The sequence below is a fragment of the Ammodytes marinus genome, assembly GCF_949987685.1.
Source record: "Ammodytes marinus genome assembly, chromosome: 8".
NCBI lineage: Eukaryota > Metazoa > Chordata > Actinopteri > Uranoscopiformes > Ammodytidae > Ammodytes > Ammodytes marinus.
The window spans coordinates 31445880-31467418 of record NC_137212.1 but is presented as its reverse complement, the minus strand read 5'-3'; the positions used below and the strand labels follow the sequence as shown (position 1 = coordinate 31467418).

General features: G+C 42.0%; 1 protein-coding gene across 1 annotated transcript in view; it reads left to right on the top strand.

Moving 5' to 3' along the window:
• The window catches only part of mcf2l2 (MCF.2 cell line derived transforming sequence-like 2), a gene marked incomplete at its 5' end in the record, with an annotated part of 282391 nt that overhangs the window by 196732 nt on the left and 64120 nt on the right, over window positions 1–21539 (top strand). Inside the window, 4 exons of the mRNA XM_080033371.1 lie at window positions 12667–12747; window positions 14156–14296; window positions 14519–14611; window positions 20437–20515. Coding sequence (XP_079889497.1) covers window positions 12667–12747; window positions 14156–14296; window positions 14519–14611; window positions 20437–20515 — 394 coding nt within the window. The remainder of the gene's footprint in view (window positions 1–12666; window positions 12748–14155; window positions 14297–14518; window positions 14612–20436; window positions 20516–21539) is intronic.

The window sequence follows — 21539 nt, the reverse complement described above, 5'->3', positions numbered from 1 at the left end:
CTCGCATTGAGACTTGAGAGGACAAATGTTTTATTTGCAATTAATATCCACTGTTGAGGTGGAGTCTCTCCCTTGCTTGGAGAGAGGTGAGTAGTTGTTTGCTATCTTGGGCCTTTATTGGCCCCCCGAGTTTAGCTTTAACTTTAAGTCTGGGGCATGGAAGCGTTATCCATGGGGTTGTCTCTCCCCTTGACTATGTTCATGTGTTCTGTTCGATGTTCTTTTTTTTGTCTGCACATCTTTTCTTTCAGTTTACTTTATATTCCTTTTTGCCATGGTCATTTAACAAATTTCCTTATGTAGCATATTATGTCAGGTAGACCTACATCTTGTAAACACAGTGAAGGTGGAATTACATTGGTTAGTTGGAATGTACGGGGGATCAATAGCCCACTTAAGAGAAGAAAGGTTTATGCACATCTACGCACACTCAAGGCTGATATTTCCTTTCTTCAAGAAACGCATATAAAAACAACGGCAGTAAAAATATTGTGTCCTTCATAGGCATCTCATGTATTTCAATCTAATTTTTCTACAAAAGCAAGAGGGGTAGCGATCCTTATAAAAAAAACAATAGCTTTTATCCACAAGCAAACTATTTCTGATCATAGGGGCAGATATTTAATAGTTAAAGGGGAGCTTAACTCTGTACCAGTTACCCTAATAAATGTGTACGGGCCGAATTTTGATGATCCCATTTTCTTTCAGAATCTCTTCAACACTATACCCGATATGTCAAACTCAAATATAATTTTGGGTGGAGATTTAAATTGTGTTTTGGATCCTATCTTAGACAGACAACACCCCCAAACCAGTTCATCTAAGAGCAGTGTTACTCTTAATAATTTAATGCAGTCGTATAATCTAGTGGATATTTGGAGGCTCCTAAACCCCACAGCTAAAGACTTTTCTTTCTTTTCAGCAGTTCACAAGTCTTATTCTAGGATTGATTATTTCATTCTGGATTCTAAACTTTTAACACAAATAGTTGACTGCAAGTATCATAATATTCTCATATCGGATCATGCCCCTGTTTCTGTGAAACTTAAATTGAATTACAAGAGGGGAGAATTTAGCTGGCGCCTAAATAATGCAACACTGAAAGATAAAGAATTTTGCTCTTATCTCTCAAACCAAATAGATCAATACGTACAAATGAATGACACTGGTGAAGTTGATGATTCCACGCTTTGGGAGGCCATGAAGGCTGTTATTAGGGGCCAAATTATATCCTATGAGGCAGCAGAAAAAAGAAAATCTAAAGAAAGGTTAACTGAAATTGATAATCAACTGGCTGACATGGAAGTGTTATATAGAGAAGGTAACAAACCTGAGTTACTCAAGAAGATCACTGCATTACGATATGAATACAATACTCTATTGTCAAAGAATGTGTCACGTTTACTGGTCCAAATTAGACAAAAATATTTTGAATTTGGCGACAAGCCCCATAGGTTGCTATCCCGTCAATTAAGGCAAACTCAGGCTTCCAGAGCCATACACTCTATTAAGTCAGATGATGGCACTCTCTGGACAGACCCTGAAAAAATTAATAAATGTTTTGCTGGTTTTTATGAACGTGTCTATCAGTCACAAGGGGAACCTGACCCTGATGAGATGGAAACATTTTTTGAAAATTTGGACCTACCTAAACTATCAGCAGAATCATCTCTTTCACTAGATAAAGAAATTAATTCTAATGAGATAATGGAAGTGATCTCCTCCCTTCCCAATAATAAGGCAGCTGGGCCAGATGGCTTCAGTATAGAATTTTTCAAAAAATTTAGCTCTAAATTATCGCCTCTCTTATTACGTATGCTGAATCACTCAATGCTGAACTCTAGGTTACCTCCCACATTATATAAAGCCAACATTTCACTTATACCCAAGCCAGGTCGTGACCATAACTTGGTCTCATCATACCGCCCCATTTCACTGTTGCCTATAGAAACCAAAATCCTGGGTAAAGTCTTAGCTAACAGATTAAAGGAGCACATATGTTCCATTATTCATCCCGACCAATCAGGTTTCATGCCAGGGAGGCATATGTATTTTAACTTGCGTCGTTTATTCCATGTGCTGTACACGGAGCATACAGAGGAGGCTGTAGTAATCTCTCTGGACGCACAGCGTGCGTTTGATCAGGTGGAGTGGCCTTATATGTTGATCACACTTGAAAAATTTGGTTTTGGACCCTCCTTTATGAAGTGGATTGAGATCATTTATTCACACCCAACTGCCTCTGTTATCACCAATCAAAACATTTCATGCCCTTTTGCAATCAACCGTGGGACCCGTCAGGGGTGCCCTCTCTCCCCTTTTTTATTTTCAATAATTATTGAGCCGCTTGCTGCCAGTGTCAGACAAAGTAAATTAATATCCCCCGTTGAGATACATGAGCAAGAACACCATCTCTCGTTGTATGCAGACGACATTCTTTTGTTTATATCTCGTCCTCAAACATCAATACCTGCCCTCTTGACTCTAATTAGCAGTTTCGGCAAACTTTCTGGATTCTCTGTTAACTGGGACAAAAGTGAGTTAATGCCAATGTCCAAGGAGGTTAATATGACGTATTTATTGTCCACTCCCTTTAAAAAGGCTTATGAGCATTTTTCATATCTTGGTGTTATTGTTACGAAAAAATCTGAGGACCTCTTACGAAAGAACTGGGACAGCAAAATTGAACAGCTTAAGCAGGGAATTAATTTCTGGAAGACTCTTCCTATTTCTCTCGTAGGGAAGATAAATGCTATTAAGATGATTGTACTGCCGCGTTTCCTCCATCTTTTTCAATCCATTCCTTGTTTTATTGCTCAGTCTTACTTTAAGCAACTAGATTCCATTGTTGTTTCATTTATCTGGAACTACAAAGCTGTTAGAATTTCTAAAAAACATTTATGTAAGGCAAAGAATGTTGGTGGCTTTGCTTTACCAAATTTTAAAATGTACTATTGGGCTACTCATCTGTCTATGCTTGCTTGGTGGAGAAGGGGCCCCCCCTCTATTTCAGACTTATGCCGTTCTATGCTACGCATAGAACGGCTGCTTTGCAAAAAGTCTTCCTTGCTGGCACTGCTTAACAGCCCCACCACAGTCAAGAAGTCATGCTATAGTAACAGCCTTGTAATTCATGGCACTATACGCATATGGGAGCAGATCAAATCTTATATTTTTTTGAATTGAAAACCTTTATTTATACAAACTCGAAAGGCATTGAGGTTCCCCTCATTTACAACGCCGACGAGCGCACAACAAACACAACAACAACAATAACAACAGAGTGACAGAATAAAACAGAGAAACACAAAATCCTAGCAAGATAAAAAAGATCAAAAGAAATAAAGAATTACAATAAAAGAGCTTAAAAAATTAATTCAGTTAAAACAAATGCAGTGGTGATGGTGAAAATCAGAAATCATAGATTTAAAAGAAGAAAAAAGTGGGGAGAATGGTCATATTGAAGTTGCTCTGAAGGGCATTCCAAGAGGTGGGGGCACTATAGCTAAAAGTAGTTGTTCCCAGCTTAGAATGAGCTCTAGGAACCTTTAAAAGCAGCAGCTCACTGGATCGGGTATTAAAAGACTGAGAGTTCCATTAAGGCTCCAAAAATGTATACTGACACTCCCATTTGTAATAATCACTCTTTTATACCAGGCATTAACGGTGCAGCTCTCTTTGACTGGAAACAAAAGGGTTTTGTTAACATAAATGATTTGTATATTGAAGGAAGCTTTGCCACATTTAGACAGCTACAAACTGCTTATAATATTTCTGCCTCAAGCTTTTTCAGATATTTACAAATTAGAGACTTTATTCGTAAAAATGTAACAAGCTTTGAGAGCCTGAATAAGCACGAAACTCTTGAGACAATGAATAAATTTGACCCGGCTACTCGTGGGCGGTTTCCTTCTTTTACAAAATTCTTCATAATGGAGCTGTGCTGGGCACCGAGGAGCGTAAGCAGGCATGGGCAGATGAGTTAAATGTGGAATTGAGTGATGATATTTGGGATGAATGTTTGCGGAATGTGCACAGATGTTCAGTTAATGTTAGACACAATCTTATACAGTTTAAAACAGTCCACAGACTTTATTATTCCCTGGAGAAGCTAAACAAATTTTACCCTAATGTCTCACCTGTCTGTAATCAATGTAAATCCATGGTGGGTAATTTAGCACACTCATTTTGGTTATGTAGCAAACTCCATTCATATTGGAAAAGTATATTTCAATGCTTCTCTGAGGCTTTTGGGAAACGTTTGGAACCTGACCCTCTTGTGGCAATTCTGGGAGCTACAAGTCCTTTTTCTTGTATTAATAAATATGAGAAGAAGGCTATTGAATTTGGGATGGTGATTGCCAAGAAATTGATATTACGTGTGTGGAAGTTGGACTCTGTGCCTACATACGACCTGTGGTTAGGAGAAATGTCTAACACACTGCATTTGGAGCGACTGAGATACTATAACGATGATAGAGGAGATGTGTTTGATAAGATTTGGGACCCTGTAATAAGATTCTTTAATGGGTAGGCTGCTCTATAGTGCTTTACTGTGCAAATGTATGGATGTGTGTATTTTTCTTTTTTTATTGTACTGACATCCACTTATCTTTTCGCAAGACTTCTGATTTTTTTATTTAATATTTATGTTTTGACCATGGACTCAGCTGCTAATTTGATGTGCTTTGTTCTGTATGTTATGTGTGTTTGTATGTACTGTCTGTTCTTAAAACTACAATAAATATATTAAAAAAAAAAAAAAAAAAAAAAAAAAAACTTACTGAAAGGTGCCTGGGCCATCACTCTCATGCATTCTTCAAACTTTTCTCTGCGCTGTCTGAGCTGATAGGTTGTGTTGCCATGGTGATGTGGAGTCTAAACTGTTCTAGCTTTACACAGCACTTCTTTCTGTTCAGCTAAATAGCCCCATAGAACCGCGCTGCGTTTTCGCCACCAGTTTATTGACGACTTGCTTCTGCTGTTTACTCTCCCGCGTGGCCGCACGCTGAGCAGCACACACACACACACACACACACACACACACACACACACACACACACACACACACACACACACACACACACACACACACACACACACACACACACACACACACACACACACACCAGCTAATAGAGAAACCCTTTGAGACACATGTGAACATTTATTTGCCGCAAATTGCAGCCCTCCGCGCAGTTTTGACCATGGGAAAAGGTGCATTTACCGTCGTCAGATTTTTAACTTAAAAAAATAAAATAAAATTACAGCACAGTCAGTCCAGGCGCAGTGGCGGACTCAGGGGGGGTGACCGCCCCCCCTCGTGGCTCAATGGTTGAAAAAGCTTGAATAAGGAAATGCCTTATTGGCTGCCCTTTTCGTGTACAAAACATTATTGGGTGCCCTCTAGGTGCCCCTTCATACAATAAATGATGATGATGTGCCCTCTAGAACAAGAAAATTCGATGACGTGCCTTAATGAGTGCCCTTATAGTCCCCTTCTTCTAGTGCCCTTCTAGTGCCCTGACAGTGCCCTTCTGCCCATCTAGTGCCCGTCTGGTGCCCCATGGTTGAAAAAGTGTTGCTAAAGTGCCCTCTATGGTGGTGAAAATTAGAGAAAGTGCCTTATTGGCTGCCCTTTACACGTGAACAAAAATTATTGAGTGCCCCAGGTTGCCCCTCCATACAATAGGCCTAAATGATGATGATGTGCACTCTGGAGCAAGAATATGGTAAACATGTTGTGGTTAGCTAATGAGGTGCAGCCGACGAACGGGGAATGCGAAAGAGGCGTTGCTTTGATGTGGCGTCGCTATGACAAACAGCTTCATCGAGTGGTACTTACATTTTGCTTCGTTATCCAGTGGGTATGTCAGTACCCATAGTGGAAAAGCGCAATTAGATGCCAAGGTAGAAAAACTTAATATTTTCAGTGTGCATAATCCGTTTAAAATGTATATACATTTTTTGAGCGTTCAACGTGCGGTCCTCATTCAAGTGTAGGTTATGTCATGCAAGAGAGACGATAATAGTCAGCTATCACCTCAACATGAAGGAAAACAGCTACAACTTTTTCCGTAGCTGGCTGTCAGCCGTCAAAGACTGTATGGTATTTGACGGCTGTAACTCATTTTGGTGTTTATAAAGGCGCTAGAATAAGGGGAAACAGTGTCTTTGAAGCTATTTTTTTATGGGGGGGACCCCCAGACCCTCCTTTTAATTGTATGAGCCCAAATTTTTTTTTTAAGTGCTACATGGAGATGTAACAAGTGTCCCGAACGGGACATTCACGGCAGCGCTTGCTAAGGTAAGGGGATAGGCAGTAGCGTACCGTGGGGTTTCAGTCAGGGCCTTCAGTAGCGAACTCCAACCCCCCCCACCAAACACTGAGAAACGCACACGTCAGGTGCCGATACAGCCAACACAGCCACATACAAAATATAGGCTAAAATCACAGTATAGCCTACACACTAATGCATAACATGAAGCGCTTGACTGTTGATCTTCAATAACCACAGAGCAGCGCACTGCACACACCACTGTTGTTTATCCCACACCAGATAGACTACTTCACCATCACCATCAGATATTTCATGTCACTCGACAACTGTTTGCAAACGCACAACACGTTACAAAACAAGCATTCAGTTATTGTAATAGGGTTCACTGGATGCTTGCGCAACTTCAACGGATTCAATTTATAGCGACAATATTACCAGTGCGCCGCATTCGCTTCAATAACAAAAATGAAACATGCAAGAAGGGTCTTTTATGCCAAATATTTCACAACAGCCAATCCAACCAGCATATTAAGAAGAAGTGTAGTTGAGAGTTGGTTCCCATATTATGCTTAGAAAGCGGCATAAACAATGAAAAACCGCATCACCTACTGCCCAAGTCCCAGCAATATAGGCTACTACAAGGACCATAACAAACAAACAAAATGGTTTTAAAACCCCACAACAAACGTTATCTCTTCACAGATAGACACAGCCAAAAGTAACACTCACACATCACTTGTAGAGGAAACCCATCCTCGGATCCTATAAGCCATTAAGGCTGTTAAAATCCGTGATGTGCCATGTTCCTTCACAGGTTTAAAAAGCAGACAGGTCCAGCAACATACCGGTAACTTGTTCCGCTCGGTGCTAGCTGTTAGCCAGTCATAGCGTCGTAGTTACAGTCAGTGAAGTGCCGCAAAAAAACGCATCAGCCCATCCAGCTTATGTGTAGTATTCCTGTCAAAACTATATCTAAACTATGTTAAACGATCACCTTTAAATAGCCACGCTAGATCGGCAGCGGGGGCAGTAGGTTGTGTGAAAGCGATGGTCATAGTAGTTCACTCACATCACAATGCTAATAGCCCGCCGAAGTTTCAAACTTCGCTGATGACATCACGGGGGACTAGCGGCTGAGATATCGCTGGGCCCTGGGGGCGGGCTGTCACTACACATCAGAATCTGATTGGCTGATGAGACATGCCAGTCAAAGTTATCATCCAATAGGAGACGGCAGCTTCAATGAAAGGCTAGCAATATTTCTAGTGCAGGTCCCGCTGCTCCACATAGCTGTGATGTGTTTAGATGAGATATGCCTGGGATATCCAGCTCAGCCTCACAAAAAATAACTGTTCCAAAAAAAATGTAATTATTATTGTAACGTACTGATTTTTTAAATTAAATTCATACACATTTAAACACAAATTAATACAATTTTAAACAACAAAAAAAAAATATTATTTGGATTTTGACAGGGCCTTCCAGGCAGCGCTGCCTTTCAGGCTCCGTTAGGGGAACAAAATACCATTGAGTTTGAAAAGCCACTGTGTGCGCTGGTGGGGCCCGTGTTGTCCAGAATGTGCCCTTTTTATTTTTTCGCCCCTGCCCTTCAAACAGTCTGAGTCCGCCACTGTCCAGGCGAGCTACTGAAAACCTGCCGGTAGCTCGCAATCGACGTGTTGGAGACCCCTGGTGTAGTGGGTAGAGTGCATACCATATACGTTAAGTCCTAGTCACAGCAACCCCGGGCAGTTCTCCACATGTCATCCCCCTCTCTCTCTCCCTCATCTCCACACCTCAAACTTATCCTTTAAAAAAATGTATTTATAATATTTATAATAATAATAATAATTTTTATTTGAGGGCGCCTTTCATAGCACCCATGGTCATCTTACAGGGCAGAGTTAAAAACAAAATCAACAATAAAAACAACAAGAACAAGACACATTTAAACAATTTACACAAGTGGGGTGAAATGGGAAATAGTCAATGATTAGATGGAATATTAGAGCAGGTGATCGGCTCAACCATGACATGTCTGCCTGCACTGATTCTCCCAAACGTAAAGGACACAGTGAATAACAGGTTGGTCATCAGAAATAAAACTATATACTGGGCATTTAGGTTTTTGTGGCCTCACTAGTGTCAGGCATGCATACTCATAAGACATGAAAAAGGTGTGATTTTGTGATTTGAACATGTAAAATAAGCAATTTGGTGTACTCTGGTGAAGAGAATTAAAGAAAAATAAAAGTTTTATTTCAGTTCAAATGAATAGTAAAATGAGCCAAACAAATTAGTCAGCCAACCTTCTTGACTTTATCCATACAACGTGTGTAGGTATTTACTAAGAAAAACGTTAAAAGAACTGCTCAGAAAAACGGTTCAAATGGAAAAACCAGCTTGTTGATAAAACTATTTTTTCAAGTGAATGAGAGAGAAAAGGCAATAAATAAGACAAAAAAACTTAGAGCCACCAATCTATCGCACCAAATTCCCTTACAATAAACTATTATATACTCTCTCTCTCTCTCTCTCTCTCTCTCTCTCTCTCTCTCCTGTAATACTGTATGTGTAACTTACACACTATTCAAACCGATCCTGAATTGTAATGCTTTGGGGGATTCTGAATTACTAAGAAAACTAAACTGTGTGTGTGTGTGTGTGTGTGTGTGTGTGTGTGTGTGTGTGTGTGTGTGTGTGTGTGTGTGTGTGTGTGTGTGAGAGTGAGTGAGTGAGTGAGTGAGTGAGTGAGTGAGTGAGTGAGTGAGTGAGTGAGTGAGTGAGTGAGTGAGTGAGTGAGTGAGTGAGTGAGTGAGTGAGTGAGTGAGTGAGTGAGTGTGTGTGTGTGTGTGTGTGTGTGAGTGAGTGAGTGTGAGAGAGAGAGAGAGGGAGTGAGAGAGAGAGGGAGTAAGGTCTCCTTACAGAGGCAATGTGCCAGACTCACAATTTCAATTGATTAAAATGTATAAATAACTAAACATGAAAAGTTGAGGTTAAGTTTGTCTTAGTTTCTGTTTCCAATTCACTGAACAAGATGATGGATTCGCTTGGATGAATGATAAAGACATATTTGAAGGTCCTGATAAGACAGTAGATAAGATTCCCAGGTAAGCCCAACTAGAACAATAGGTTTTTCTTTGGAGCTATGAGTGTAACGACAAAAAGGAAATGTTTTCTGCGGGTGAGCTGCAGGGCTTATGTACATGTATAGTGTTTGAAGTATGTTGTGCAATGCTAAGTATGATGTACAAGGCTAAGGAAGGGGGGGAAATTCCCTTACAATAAACTATATAATAGTTTATTGTAAGGGAATTTGGTGACAAACTTAACCTCAGTCTTTTCATGTTTAGTTATTTATACATTTTAATCAACTGAAATTCTGGCACATTGCCTCTGTAAGGAGACCTCTCTCTCTCTCTCTCTCTCTCTCTCTCTCTCTCTCTCTCTCTCTCTCTCTCTCTCTCTCTCTCTCTCTCTCTCTCTCTCTCTCTCTCTCTCTCTCTCTCTCTCTCTCACACACACACAACTCAGTCGTGCACTGGAATGGTGCAAAATATGATAATTGTGGGAAACAGGTGAGTGTGTTGTTTTGGCGCTGACCTGCTATAGGCTAATCACTACACTACCATTCAAAAACTGTGAAAACAGATATAGGCCTAGTCAAAAACTTGAGATGACACACACGTAGATCTGCAGTGACAATCCACGAGTCGCGGCCGATAATCAGTGTGCATTAATCAATACAATCGGCCATATAAAACACGCAATCTTTCTCCTTATCAATCTTCCCGTTTTCGGTTTTGTGCCCCCGAGAGCTTTCTTTTCTGCCTCTCCAACTTTAGGTCCCTGTCATCAGATGACAACACGATTCAAATGAAAGCTCTCGCGCTCCAGCGCGTGCTCGAGGGGGCGCGCACTGGAGCGCCTATAGTGTGGGGGGGAGGAGGCAAAGGAGCGGGGGGCGCCTTATCACTGACGTGCTTCTGTTATTAATCATATCATTTACACAAACGCTGTTAAATACAGAAAAATGCCGACTCCAAATAATTCCCCCCCGATCGCTTTGGCGCCAATAGTAGGCTATGCCTACTGCATCCTAACTAGATTCTTCTTATCGTCGGATGTAGTTTGTACAATAGAAAAAAAGAAAGAGTATGTGATTCGGAACGCAACCTATTTATCTTTTTGGCTAAAAAAAAAAAAAAATATATATATTTTTGGCTTCGCCACGCCGCGATAGCCAATCAGCTTTGAGATTGCCCGGTGGTCTGCAAGCCGAGGTGGGCGTGTGGAGTGAGGACATTGTGCTTCCAATACATTCTGCAAATATGTGTATTTTGCATCTGTTTAGCTGTTGGTTGTACTTTAGCCAAGGTAGCGCCGGTTAGCATAGTGAAACTCACCCAGCTGTGTGCTGTTCCGGAGGATAATATGAACCCAAACTTGACGGCAGTGTCCGTGTGGTATTCCAATATAGTACAGCGAAGCACCGGTGTTGTCCTCCGTCAGCCGGCACACTTTCACTTTCAGGTAGGCTGATGTCTGCCTTTATTTTTGCCGCTGAGCACACACTGCTGTTGTTATTGTGTTTAGTATGTTGCTGAATTGCTGTTAATGTGTGTGTATTTGCGATCGGCGTGTTCAGGCTGTTTTAATGCTATTTTTGACATGACTGCCGCTGGTTACACAGTGAACCTACATCTGTATTTTTTGGCACAGCTGGACCATGTTATTGTTGTTGTTGCACCGTAAGTGTGACAGGTCTGATCTCGGCGTCGGCGTCAGGAATATATGGCCCAATATGATCAAGCGGCGAGCCTCCTGCGGTAACGCGGCCAACCGCTGCCTACGATGAGGCGGCGGTTGGCCGCGGCGGCGACTGCGGTGAACATGGCCCAATATGACCAAGCGGCGAACCTCCTGCGTTCATACGGCCAATGCGGTGTGTTCCCAGCTTAAGTGTGACGGGTCTGATCTCAGAAACGGCGTCGGCGTCAGGAATATATGGCCCAATATGATCAAGCGGCGAGCAACTTGCGTTCACGCGGCCAACCGCCGCAGGGGGCCAGTGCGGTGTGTTCGCAGCTTTACGAAGCAAAACCACAAGTGGGTCTTGTGCGCCTGTTTGGTCCGCCCCGAGTGCGATTGCTGTATTCACACCTGCCTGAAAGATGAGCACCGAAGGCGGAAATGCACCGGAGTTCACTTCAACCAAACTAAACACGGCAGGTGTGAATACATCCTTAGGGTGTATTCACACATGGAAAGTCCGTTAGTTCACTTGCTTTGGTCCAGACCAAATAGAATTTGGATTTTTTTGTTTGGTGTGGTCCACTTTCATATTGCCCCTTTTGCAAGTGAACCAGCATTACGAAGCAAAACCACACGTGATCTGAGGTCATTCATTCATTGGACAGACATTCTGGGGTGGAGAGAAGCAGGAAGAACGAAGTAAAAACTGCGAATTTATCATTGATATAATATGGAGTTAAAAATAATAAAAATGCCTACATCTAGCCTATAAATAAAGAAGAAAAAAATCTAATTATTGTTGTTTCATATGTTTATAATATGTAGCCCTATGCCAATGCCACGTTATGTGGCTTCTAGCCTACGATGTGAAACATCATTTTTACTGTATTTTTGCTGCTGGACGCGCGACTCGCGTGAAGAATAGGCTCAAACTGAAACACAGCTGATTAAGCTGTGTATCAGCTGGGTGTCAGTTCGGCGCAGTTCAGCACCAAACTGACACGGGGACAGTATTGACGGTCCCGTTGGGAAGAACAATAAAAACACACACTTCATGCAAAGCGCAGCGTGAACCTGTTGGCACTGTAGGCTACGGGAGACGCTCCTCTCCATCTGTTCGCTGATCCGCACGCATCATTATCAAATGTAATATTTTCGCTCGGGGCTCCCGGTCAAACCACAACTAATCTTCCTAACAATGGCGACAACAACACTTTCCCATAATGTGAAGCTGATGGCGATTTATTAAAAAAGAAAAGAAAGAAAAGGCGCAGTGCTTCCTGCAATTGGGTCGGATCAAGTCCGGCCAAATTCACACCACAAACGAACTGCAGCAGAGTGCGTTTTGAAGCGCATCGAGACTACCTCTTCAGCTGGGTCTCGGAGCGTTTGTTTGGTCCGCCCCCGAGTGCGATTGCTGTATTCACACCTGTCTGAAAGATGCGCACCGAAGGTGGAAGTGCACCTGAGTTCGTTTCAACCGAACTAAACACAGCATGTGTGAATACACCCTTAGTGTGCAGTAACATAACTGAAGACGGATCTTACACACATAATGGCTGCATCTGCACTCTGCTGTGACTGTAATGTAGGTGTTGCTTTAAAAGTCTGACTGTCTGTGTGTTCACAGGGAAACCTGAGTGAGCTTGGGAAGCTGCTGATGCAGGGATCCTTTAATGTGTGGACTGAGCACAAGAAAGGCCACAGCAAGGTACACGCCCACACTAACAGTAGAAGAGGTCTCAATGGAGACTTAAGGATGCCATGCTTCACATTATAACATCAGTCAAACAGAACACAGTTAAACAACTGCACCAGTTTTTTTTAAACTACAAAGCACTGTATGTGTTCTTTTCAGTTTTATTACGATGCTTTATGTGATAATGCAAAGAGATACATAGTGGATGTACTGAATTGAACCTCCTATACACGTACAATGTCACCCTGCTGACTACATTACCTCTGTACAGTAGGTCTCCAGGGATATTCAGGTTCTTTAATAATGGAGGGAGGGGCAGCACAATAAAACATTAACAATATTAATAAACACAAAATGATTAGTTCCTTTTACTAATTGCAATACTCTTTTAACTCTTTGCCTGTTATAGCTCTCTTTTTACAAGTGCATAGTACTGTAAACACATGAACTAAAAGCCCTCCCTGCTGGCCTGGGTTGTTTGTGAGCATAGAGGCCTAACTGTCACGGCTTCTTCACTTATTTACACAAGCAGAACATGAAAAAGGCACATGCCAGTTTATCAGTATGAATCCATCCAGGTAATATTCAAGAGGGAGGGCTGGATGTAGTGGACGACAGGCTGAGTGCAGAGTTTTTCTGCTCCTCTCAAACATGTCACCACTTAAAGATGATCTAGCATTAGTTTGTTTAAACCAATTGTTTAAAATGCAAATATAAGCATATGAAAGCTAATAGTTATCATTCTAATTCTGGTGGTTACTCGTGATAACTGAGTGTTGGTCAGCCACTCAGTTATGGGCGTTATTACTCTTGTACACTATGCAATGTCTATTCAAAAGGGGATAATTTGCTTCTGTATTTCTCATATGCCTGTGATGTAGCAGTTGTGCTAAGCCCCACATCTCTACATGATAATCAACTTGGACTGGTTGACAGTTTTGGAACATTGCAATCATTACAGAAAAACAAAAATGTGCATATTTACTTGACATACTGGCTCAGGTACATATCAAAACAAACAATGCATTTGCATGATTTTAAACCTTTGACCTTATAAACTGTCAATATTATGGCTCTCATATTTAAATATTTTATCCATCCATATTTATATTTGAACAATTTATACATTTTGAACTTACTTTTTATCCCACTATTACACTATTCACATCCTGACGTCTAAATTATTTCTTGCCAGGACTACAAATGAAAAAACTAAAGTTTAGGAAAATGGTTGTCCACCACATTTATATCAAGGCAAGTAAAGGGAATCTAGCAATCTAATTCAAATATGGGTGAATGTAATATACGACTGCCCATCTGCTCCACATGTCTAGGCCTTTGTTGATACATACCAAAGCGTTGACACTGTTATTGGATGGATGAATATAGATACACAGATCAATTGACTGACTGGTTTCAGGTGAAGGACCTGGCCAGGTTTAAGCCCATGCAGAGGCACCTGTTCCTGTATGACAAGATGCTGCTGTTCTGTAAGAAACGAGAGGAGACCGCAGACGGACATGAGAAGAGCCCATCATACAGCTTCAAACACTCGCTCAAGGTCAGATACAGTGTGTGTGTGTGTGTGTGTGTGTGTGTGTGTATGTGTGTTTCTTTGTGTAAGCAAGGTGTGGGCTTTTTACAGCTTCACAAATTTTGTTAAGTTTGTTTGACTCCTCAGTGTGTGACAAAGTGATAAAGACATCACTGGATGTGTGATTCTACTGTGTGTGCTGTAATGTGTGTGCTGTGTGTGTGTGTGTGTGTGTGTGTGTGTGTGCAGATGAGCGCTGTGGGGATCACAGAGAACGTCAAAGGAGACAGCAAGAAGTTTGAGGTGTGGTACAACGGCAGAGAGGAGGTTTACATCATCCAGGTATGTTCATGCCAAGACTTTTCCTAAACCGCCGTAGGTTCAAAACCCTCCAGTTTACATTTGAACTCATGAACAGTGGTGGGGAGCCACTCATTTGATTGACCCAATACCTCCTGGTTAAGTCACATGTTGGGGTTCTTGTACTAAGTATATCAGTTCTATTCTACTCCAGTACTATTTCAGAGGAAACATTTTTACTTTCTTTCCTCTTCATTTGTTGTAAAATATAGTTTATGTTTTACTGTAGAACAAATACTTCTTTTAAATTGAATATTTGAGCTTTATTTTTACGAAAGTGCTGTTATACTTCCAAGACTTGCAATGGATTCTTTTTACACTATTGTATTTTACCTCAGGAAGGAATCTGAGTAGTTCCTCCACCATTGCTTTTACAGTAAAGACAATATTTCCTGCTTTCCAAATCACATATTCTTTCTTTTTTCTATTTACATACTACATCTGACCATACATAGAATCTAATTAGGATGCACTAGGTATACACTGTAAACAATTGCTGTAAATTTACAGCAGGATTTCAACAGCATTAACCTGTTATTTATAAAAACAGCATTTAACTGTTAATATTAGGGGTGTAACAATACACGTATTTGTACCGTACCGTGACGGTACAGGCACGTATTTGGTGTTACAGAGGTGGACCGCGGCCCGTATGTGGAGTACATAATGTTATTATATGGCGAATGTACAGGCTTGTTTTGCGGTGTGGAACTTAAAACTTGTCGTCGGAGTTCCCCCCGGACCATTTAGCCTCCGGCTTGGCTCGCACGTGCGCAGTAGCAGCCAGCGATTGAGAGTCTATTATCTCCATGGTGAGCATGAGGCAGTGTTAGCAACTTAGCCGCTATATTCAGTGACTTTTCAGACCCCTCTGGCGACTCTTTTTAAAAAAAAGCCACCAGCGACCAATCTAGCTACTTTTTCTGGTGTTATTGGTGACTTTTGGAGACCCTGTCGCTAAAGCATGTATCGCTCTTAACACTTCTATATGAGCAGTGGGTCAACGGCCACTCCCCCCCGTCCCAGAGCACTGACAGGCGGCCGAGTCCTCACGCAGCAGTCCCTCCCAGCTGCAGTCAGAGCAAGAGATACACACCTCTCCGCTCTAGTGTTCTGTTTGCATCACTATTAGCAGTTGTAGTAGCAGCGTTCCCCCCCTCTTCTATGAGTAGTGCAAATCAAAATGTTATACAGTGCTTTTCGAACAGAGAGCGAACTGCATGGCGAAAGACAACAGGAAACCGGAGCTCGCAGGCGCCCCCCTGTCATTCAAATCCCGTTTGAGGGATAACTTCGGATTCCAGGTGAATTATGAAAACAGTGATAGACGTGTGGAACAATGTCGGCACACAGGTTATTGTTTCACCGCGATCGCTTATGTAGGAGGCAACACGTCGAACATGCATACACATTTGAAAAGGCACCATCCAGGTGTTTGGCTACTATCACCATTACTGTGAAGAAAAACGAGCTGGGCAACACCCAGACATTATTTTCTTTTTTATACTGAATATAAACAAGCTGTCATTTAATTAATGCTGCAGTAGCACTTTTATTTGATAATTGTTATATTTTTAAGAGCACTTTAGAGTTTAAGAGCTGCAGCAATATTTTCTTTTTTTAAAGTCAGAAAGACCCTTAAAGTTGACATACCCTTTGTTTACACCAGCTTACAGAGCCTGCTGAGCATTAACACTATATTGTTTCATTGTAATTTTAGTTTATGCTGCACCTACACTAGTATTTAATAAGTATTTAATTTATTGGAGAATTGCAGCAGTATTGTTATATTTGTTATGCATTTTATTTGTATGTTACATACTGTCAGCTAGTTACTGACAGCTAAAGCTGTTCATTCTCCGTTAACTATGAACCGTACCGTACTGTACCGTACCGTGACTTCAAAACCGAGGTACGTACCGAACCATGACTTTAGTGTACCGTTACACCCCTAGTTAATATAAAAGGCAGTCTGTTAAATTACAGTCCTTTGCTGTTATGTTACGGAACGTTGTTGTTATGTTTTTCAAAAATTCTGAACTTTCCTGTTAATTTACCATCAAACTTAGAAGGGACAACTTGACATGAGCTGCCTGCACATGTGAAGCTTATACAATTTTCTTCATTAATCCTCATCCATCCACATCTTAACTATTAAGTGTTGTTTACTGTATATCCTCTGGTTAAGTTTACTTAAAGTTGAGTTATATCTACTTGATAATGGAAAGTGCGGTTAACTTAATTAAACCAAGTTAGTCTTACTTAACTGAAGAGTTGTGTTTACTCAGTAGAATGAAAGAAACGGATTGCCTTAGATAAATCAAGTCTAGCTGCGAACACACCGCACTGGCCCCCTGCGGCGGTTGGCCACGTGAACGCAAGTTGCTCGCCGCTTGATCATATTGGGCCATATATTCCTGACGCCGACGCCGTTTCTGAGATCAGATCCGTCACACTTACGGTGCAACAACAACAACAACATGGTCCAGCTGTGCCAAAAAATACAGATGTAGGTAGGCTACACTGTGTAACCAGCAACTGGTTACACACTGTGTAACCAGTTGCTGAATTGTAAACAACAATTCAGCAACATACTAAACACAATAACATCAGCAGTGTGTGCTCAGCGGCAAAAATAAAGGCAGACATCAGCCTACCTGAAAGTGAAAATGCGCGGTCTGGCGGAGGACCACACCGGTGCTTCGCTGTACTATATTGGAATTCCACACGGACACTGCCGTCAAGTTTGGGTTCATATTATCCTCTGGAACAGCTGGGTGACTTTCACTATGCTAACCTGCGCTACCTTGGATAAAGTACAACCAACAGCTAAACAGATGCAAAATGCTAGGGCTGCCCCCTGAAAGTCGATGATTCGAATAATCCGTCGGGAACCCCCGCAGTCGACACAGATTCTTCAAGTCAAACCATTTTTTTTTTTTTTTTTTTTTTTTATCAATCAGTGTACATTATAATAAAAGAGAAAATAAGAGCAAAACACTGACGTTATCATGCCAGGGCAATTTAGGTGGCGGTAATGTGTCACGTCACGTCAAACGCCATAAAAGAAGAGTGGTGAAAACTAAAGAGGAAATGGCAAAAGAAAAAATCAAAGCAGATGTATACGTTTGCACCATATATGCCTATTGATTCTGCTCTGCTATGTGCTGTAATAAAGATAGGTCGCCTTGGAAACAATTAGGCCCTGTAGACCGCGAGCATCTTGTCTTTTTTACTCGCGCGAATCATTCTCTGCAGCCGTCACCTCTGTGTTGTTTCTCTCTGACGGGCTCGCCAAGGCTCGGGCACGCTTGCGCTTCAGCTGCGCTCCAACTCCCCGGTTCACTCGTAAACTGATTTTTTAAATATATCCAACCAGGAGGTTGTTTATTTTAAGCTCTGTTTTCGGTGGTCTTAAAGTCTGTTTTCAACTGTTTTCGGGTTGACGGTTGGTCAAATATCTCACTCCAATGCACTTTTCTGATTGACAAATAGTATCACGAATAGTCGAATCTCTGGTTTGAACAGGCATATCCGATTCGACTGAGAAAATTCCGAGTCGGGGACAGCCCTACAAAATACAAATATTTCCAGAATGTATTGGAAGCACAATGTCCTCACTCCACACGCCCACCTCGTCTTGTTGACCACCGGGCAATCTCAACGCTGATTGGCTATCGCGGCGCGGCAACGGCAACGGCAAAAAGATAAATAGTAGCGCCTTCGATTCACGCGCTTCGATGAGGCGCGGCCACGGAAACGCCCCCGCCGCGGGACGCCGATTCTTGGGTGGACGCGCGGCCACGCGCTAGTACATTCACTTTGTATGTAATCTCGCTGCGCGGCCAGTGCGGTGTGTTCGCAGCTTAAGCACAACAAAGTGTATTGTAGAGACGCCCCCTTTCCCACAATGACTTGCACTGGACTAAACGTTTGTTATGTTGCTATTTGCACCCTTAGTGAAGGGGATGTTTCATTCCATTAGGCTACTTCACTATGCATTTTGTTCAAATAAAACCTTTCTGTGTGAACTAACTGTTATTTTTTGGGTTATAACAATAAACAATAACAATAGAAATGAATCTTTCCATTGAAGTTGATATATTCTAACACTTGTCTTGAAGTAACAAATGAAAGCCGCTAATGTTTAACATTATAACAAATAGGGGACATAGTAAACTTATATATGGAGTGAAACACATCTGACCAATGAAATATAACATCCCCTTCACTCACGGTGCAAACAGCAACACAACAAACATTTAGTCCAGGTTCATCCCTTTTTTCATTAACAGTATAACCCTGTCATCCTGTAATGGCAACCATGCTGCCAGTTGATTAATGTTTTTTTACAGGGAAATTTCTAACAGTGTACTCTTGGGACATTCTTTTACTTATTTTATCTTAACACGGCTCCTTGATCTTGCCTCTTGCTTTTATATCTGTCTCATCCCCGTTTGTTTTCATACGGAGGCTCCATCGATGTGATATAACTTCTGGTGTGCACTGGATTGTGGGTCAGAATCGCCCAAATAGCATGCTGATTTCAACACTGAAAATCGCGGATGGATGTCTTCTATACCGTCCGAGAGCATGCTAAATCTGACCACAAGAATTGTGTAAATCTGACCGCAAGAATTGTGTAAATCTTTTTTTTTACAATACTAAATAGCAGAAAGTATGGGGATTGGAAAGCAGGGGTTATCACTCCTAATACATATGTTAGACCCTCCTCTTGGGGGCAGTATTGCATTGCACATCTCTCCTACAGCAGAGTTTCTAACAAAAAAAGAAAAACAGCATAAAGCTGCGAACACACCGCACTGGCCGCGCGGCGAGATTACATACAAAGTCAATATACTAGCGCGTGGCCGCGCGTCCACCCAACAATCGGCGGCGGGCGGCAGGCGTTTCCGCGGCGCGTGGCCACGCCTCATCGAAGCGCGTGAATCGAAGGCGCTACCATTTGCGGCGCGGCCAACATATGCGGCGAACGCAGAAGATGAAATTATTTATCTTTTTGGCGTCGCCGCGCCGCGATAGCCAATCAGCGTTGAGATTGCCCGGTGGTCTGCAAGACGAGGTGGGCGTGTGGAGTGAGGACATTGGGCTTCCAATACATTCTGCAAATATGTATATTTTGCATCTGTTTAGCTGTTGGTTGTACTTTAGCCAAAGTAGCGCCGGTTAGCATAGTGAAACTCACCCAGCTGTGTGCTGTTCCTGAGGATAATATGAACCCAAACTTGACGGCAGTATCCGTGTGGAATTCCAATATAGTACAGGGAAGCACCGGTGTTGTCCTCCGTCAGCCGGCACACTTTCACTTTCAGGTAGGCTGATGTCTGCCTTTATTTTTGCCGCTGAGCACACACTGCTGTTGTAATTGTGTTTAGTATGTTACTGAATTGCTGTTAATGTGTGTGTATTTGCGATCGGGGTGCGTCTTCATGCTGTTTTAATGCTATTTGTGACATGACTGCCGCTGGTTACACAGTGTACCTACGTCTGTATTTTTTGGCACAGCTGGACCATGTTGTTGTTGTTGTTGCTCCGTAAGTGTGACGGGTCTGATCTCAGAAACGGCGTCGGCGTCAGGAATATATGGCCCAATATGATCAAGCAGCGAGCCTCCTGCGTTCACATGGCCAACCGCCGCAGGGGTCCAGTGCGGTGTGTTCGCAGCTTTAGTGTGAAAAGACTTTTGTTTTATATGTTGCTTGATGTTGGTGTGGGTGTGGATGTATGTGCGTAATGTATGTGTGTACATGTGTGCATGGGTTGTGTGTGTGTATATTCTTCCCCAGGCACCTTCCATGGATGTGAAAAATCTGTGGGTGTCAGAGATTCGTAAAGTTCTTACAGGCCAGCTGGAGGCATGCAGAGGTACACACACATGAAAACACACACATGAAAATACACACACACACACACACGCACGCATACACACACACACACACACACACACACACACACACACACACACACACCTATGAACTTGAGAATATCTACTTGGTTTTGTTTTGTAGTTCTTTCATGAGTAGTTCTACGTGTCTATATGAACCTATTCATCTGTTAGCCTATGTCAGACCATGCATTACACGTGTAACAACATTCACACATGGTTTGTATTTGTAATAACACATTCAACTAGTTGTTGTTGCTGCTTTATTACTGTGGTGCACTTTTTTTCAAGTCTTCCTATACCATACAATCTGATCCATCCATCACACATCTTTGAGTGGTGTCTGGCCACAGTCCGGAGAGAGACCTGTCATTGTCTCGTAGTGAGGGCCAAGTCAGGGAAGTGTCCTCTTTCTAAGGGCCTGAGAGGCCTTAGATCAGAGTTATGAGACAATATCCATGTTGATTCTTCTCCATACCATAAGCTCATTCGTTAATATTTCTAACTCTAGTGGGAGGAGCGGAGAGGTTTTCTTTTCTTTTCTTTTTTGAGAAGTGGAGAAGTGGGAGGATCAAGCATTTGTTTCTCCTATTTCCATGGTGAATCATGTTATCAGCGATCCATTGACGATGGCTTTTACGCACGCGCCCAACCCAGAGTGAACACGCTCAGAGTTGATTGACCCAACACTGATCCACTGTTCTGAAACCGAAAACCCAGAGTTGCTCATCCTCAGAGCGCAGGGTTAAACTCAGAGTATGTAAAACCAACTACCTGAAACAGGCCCCTGACCTTTAGGAATAAAACATGGCTACTACAACCATGATAAAAACAGTAGAATATTTGCAGCATGTAATGCTTAATGCTGAGTCTGGTTGATTGGTTGTGTTGGAACAGGAAGCGACACAGAGTTTGGTATTTGACTATGCAATGGTCTGGGTCTATGCCCAGATGCCTGTTGCACAAAAGTGGATTGAGACACCCAACTTTGATAAAATATATTGA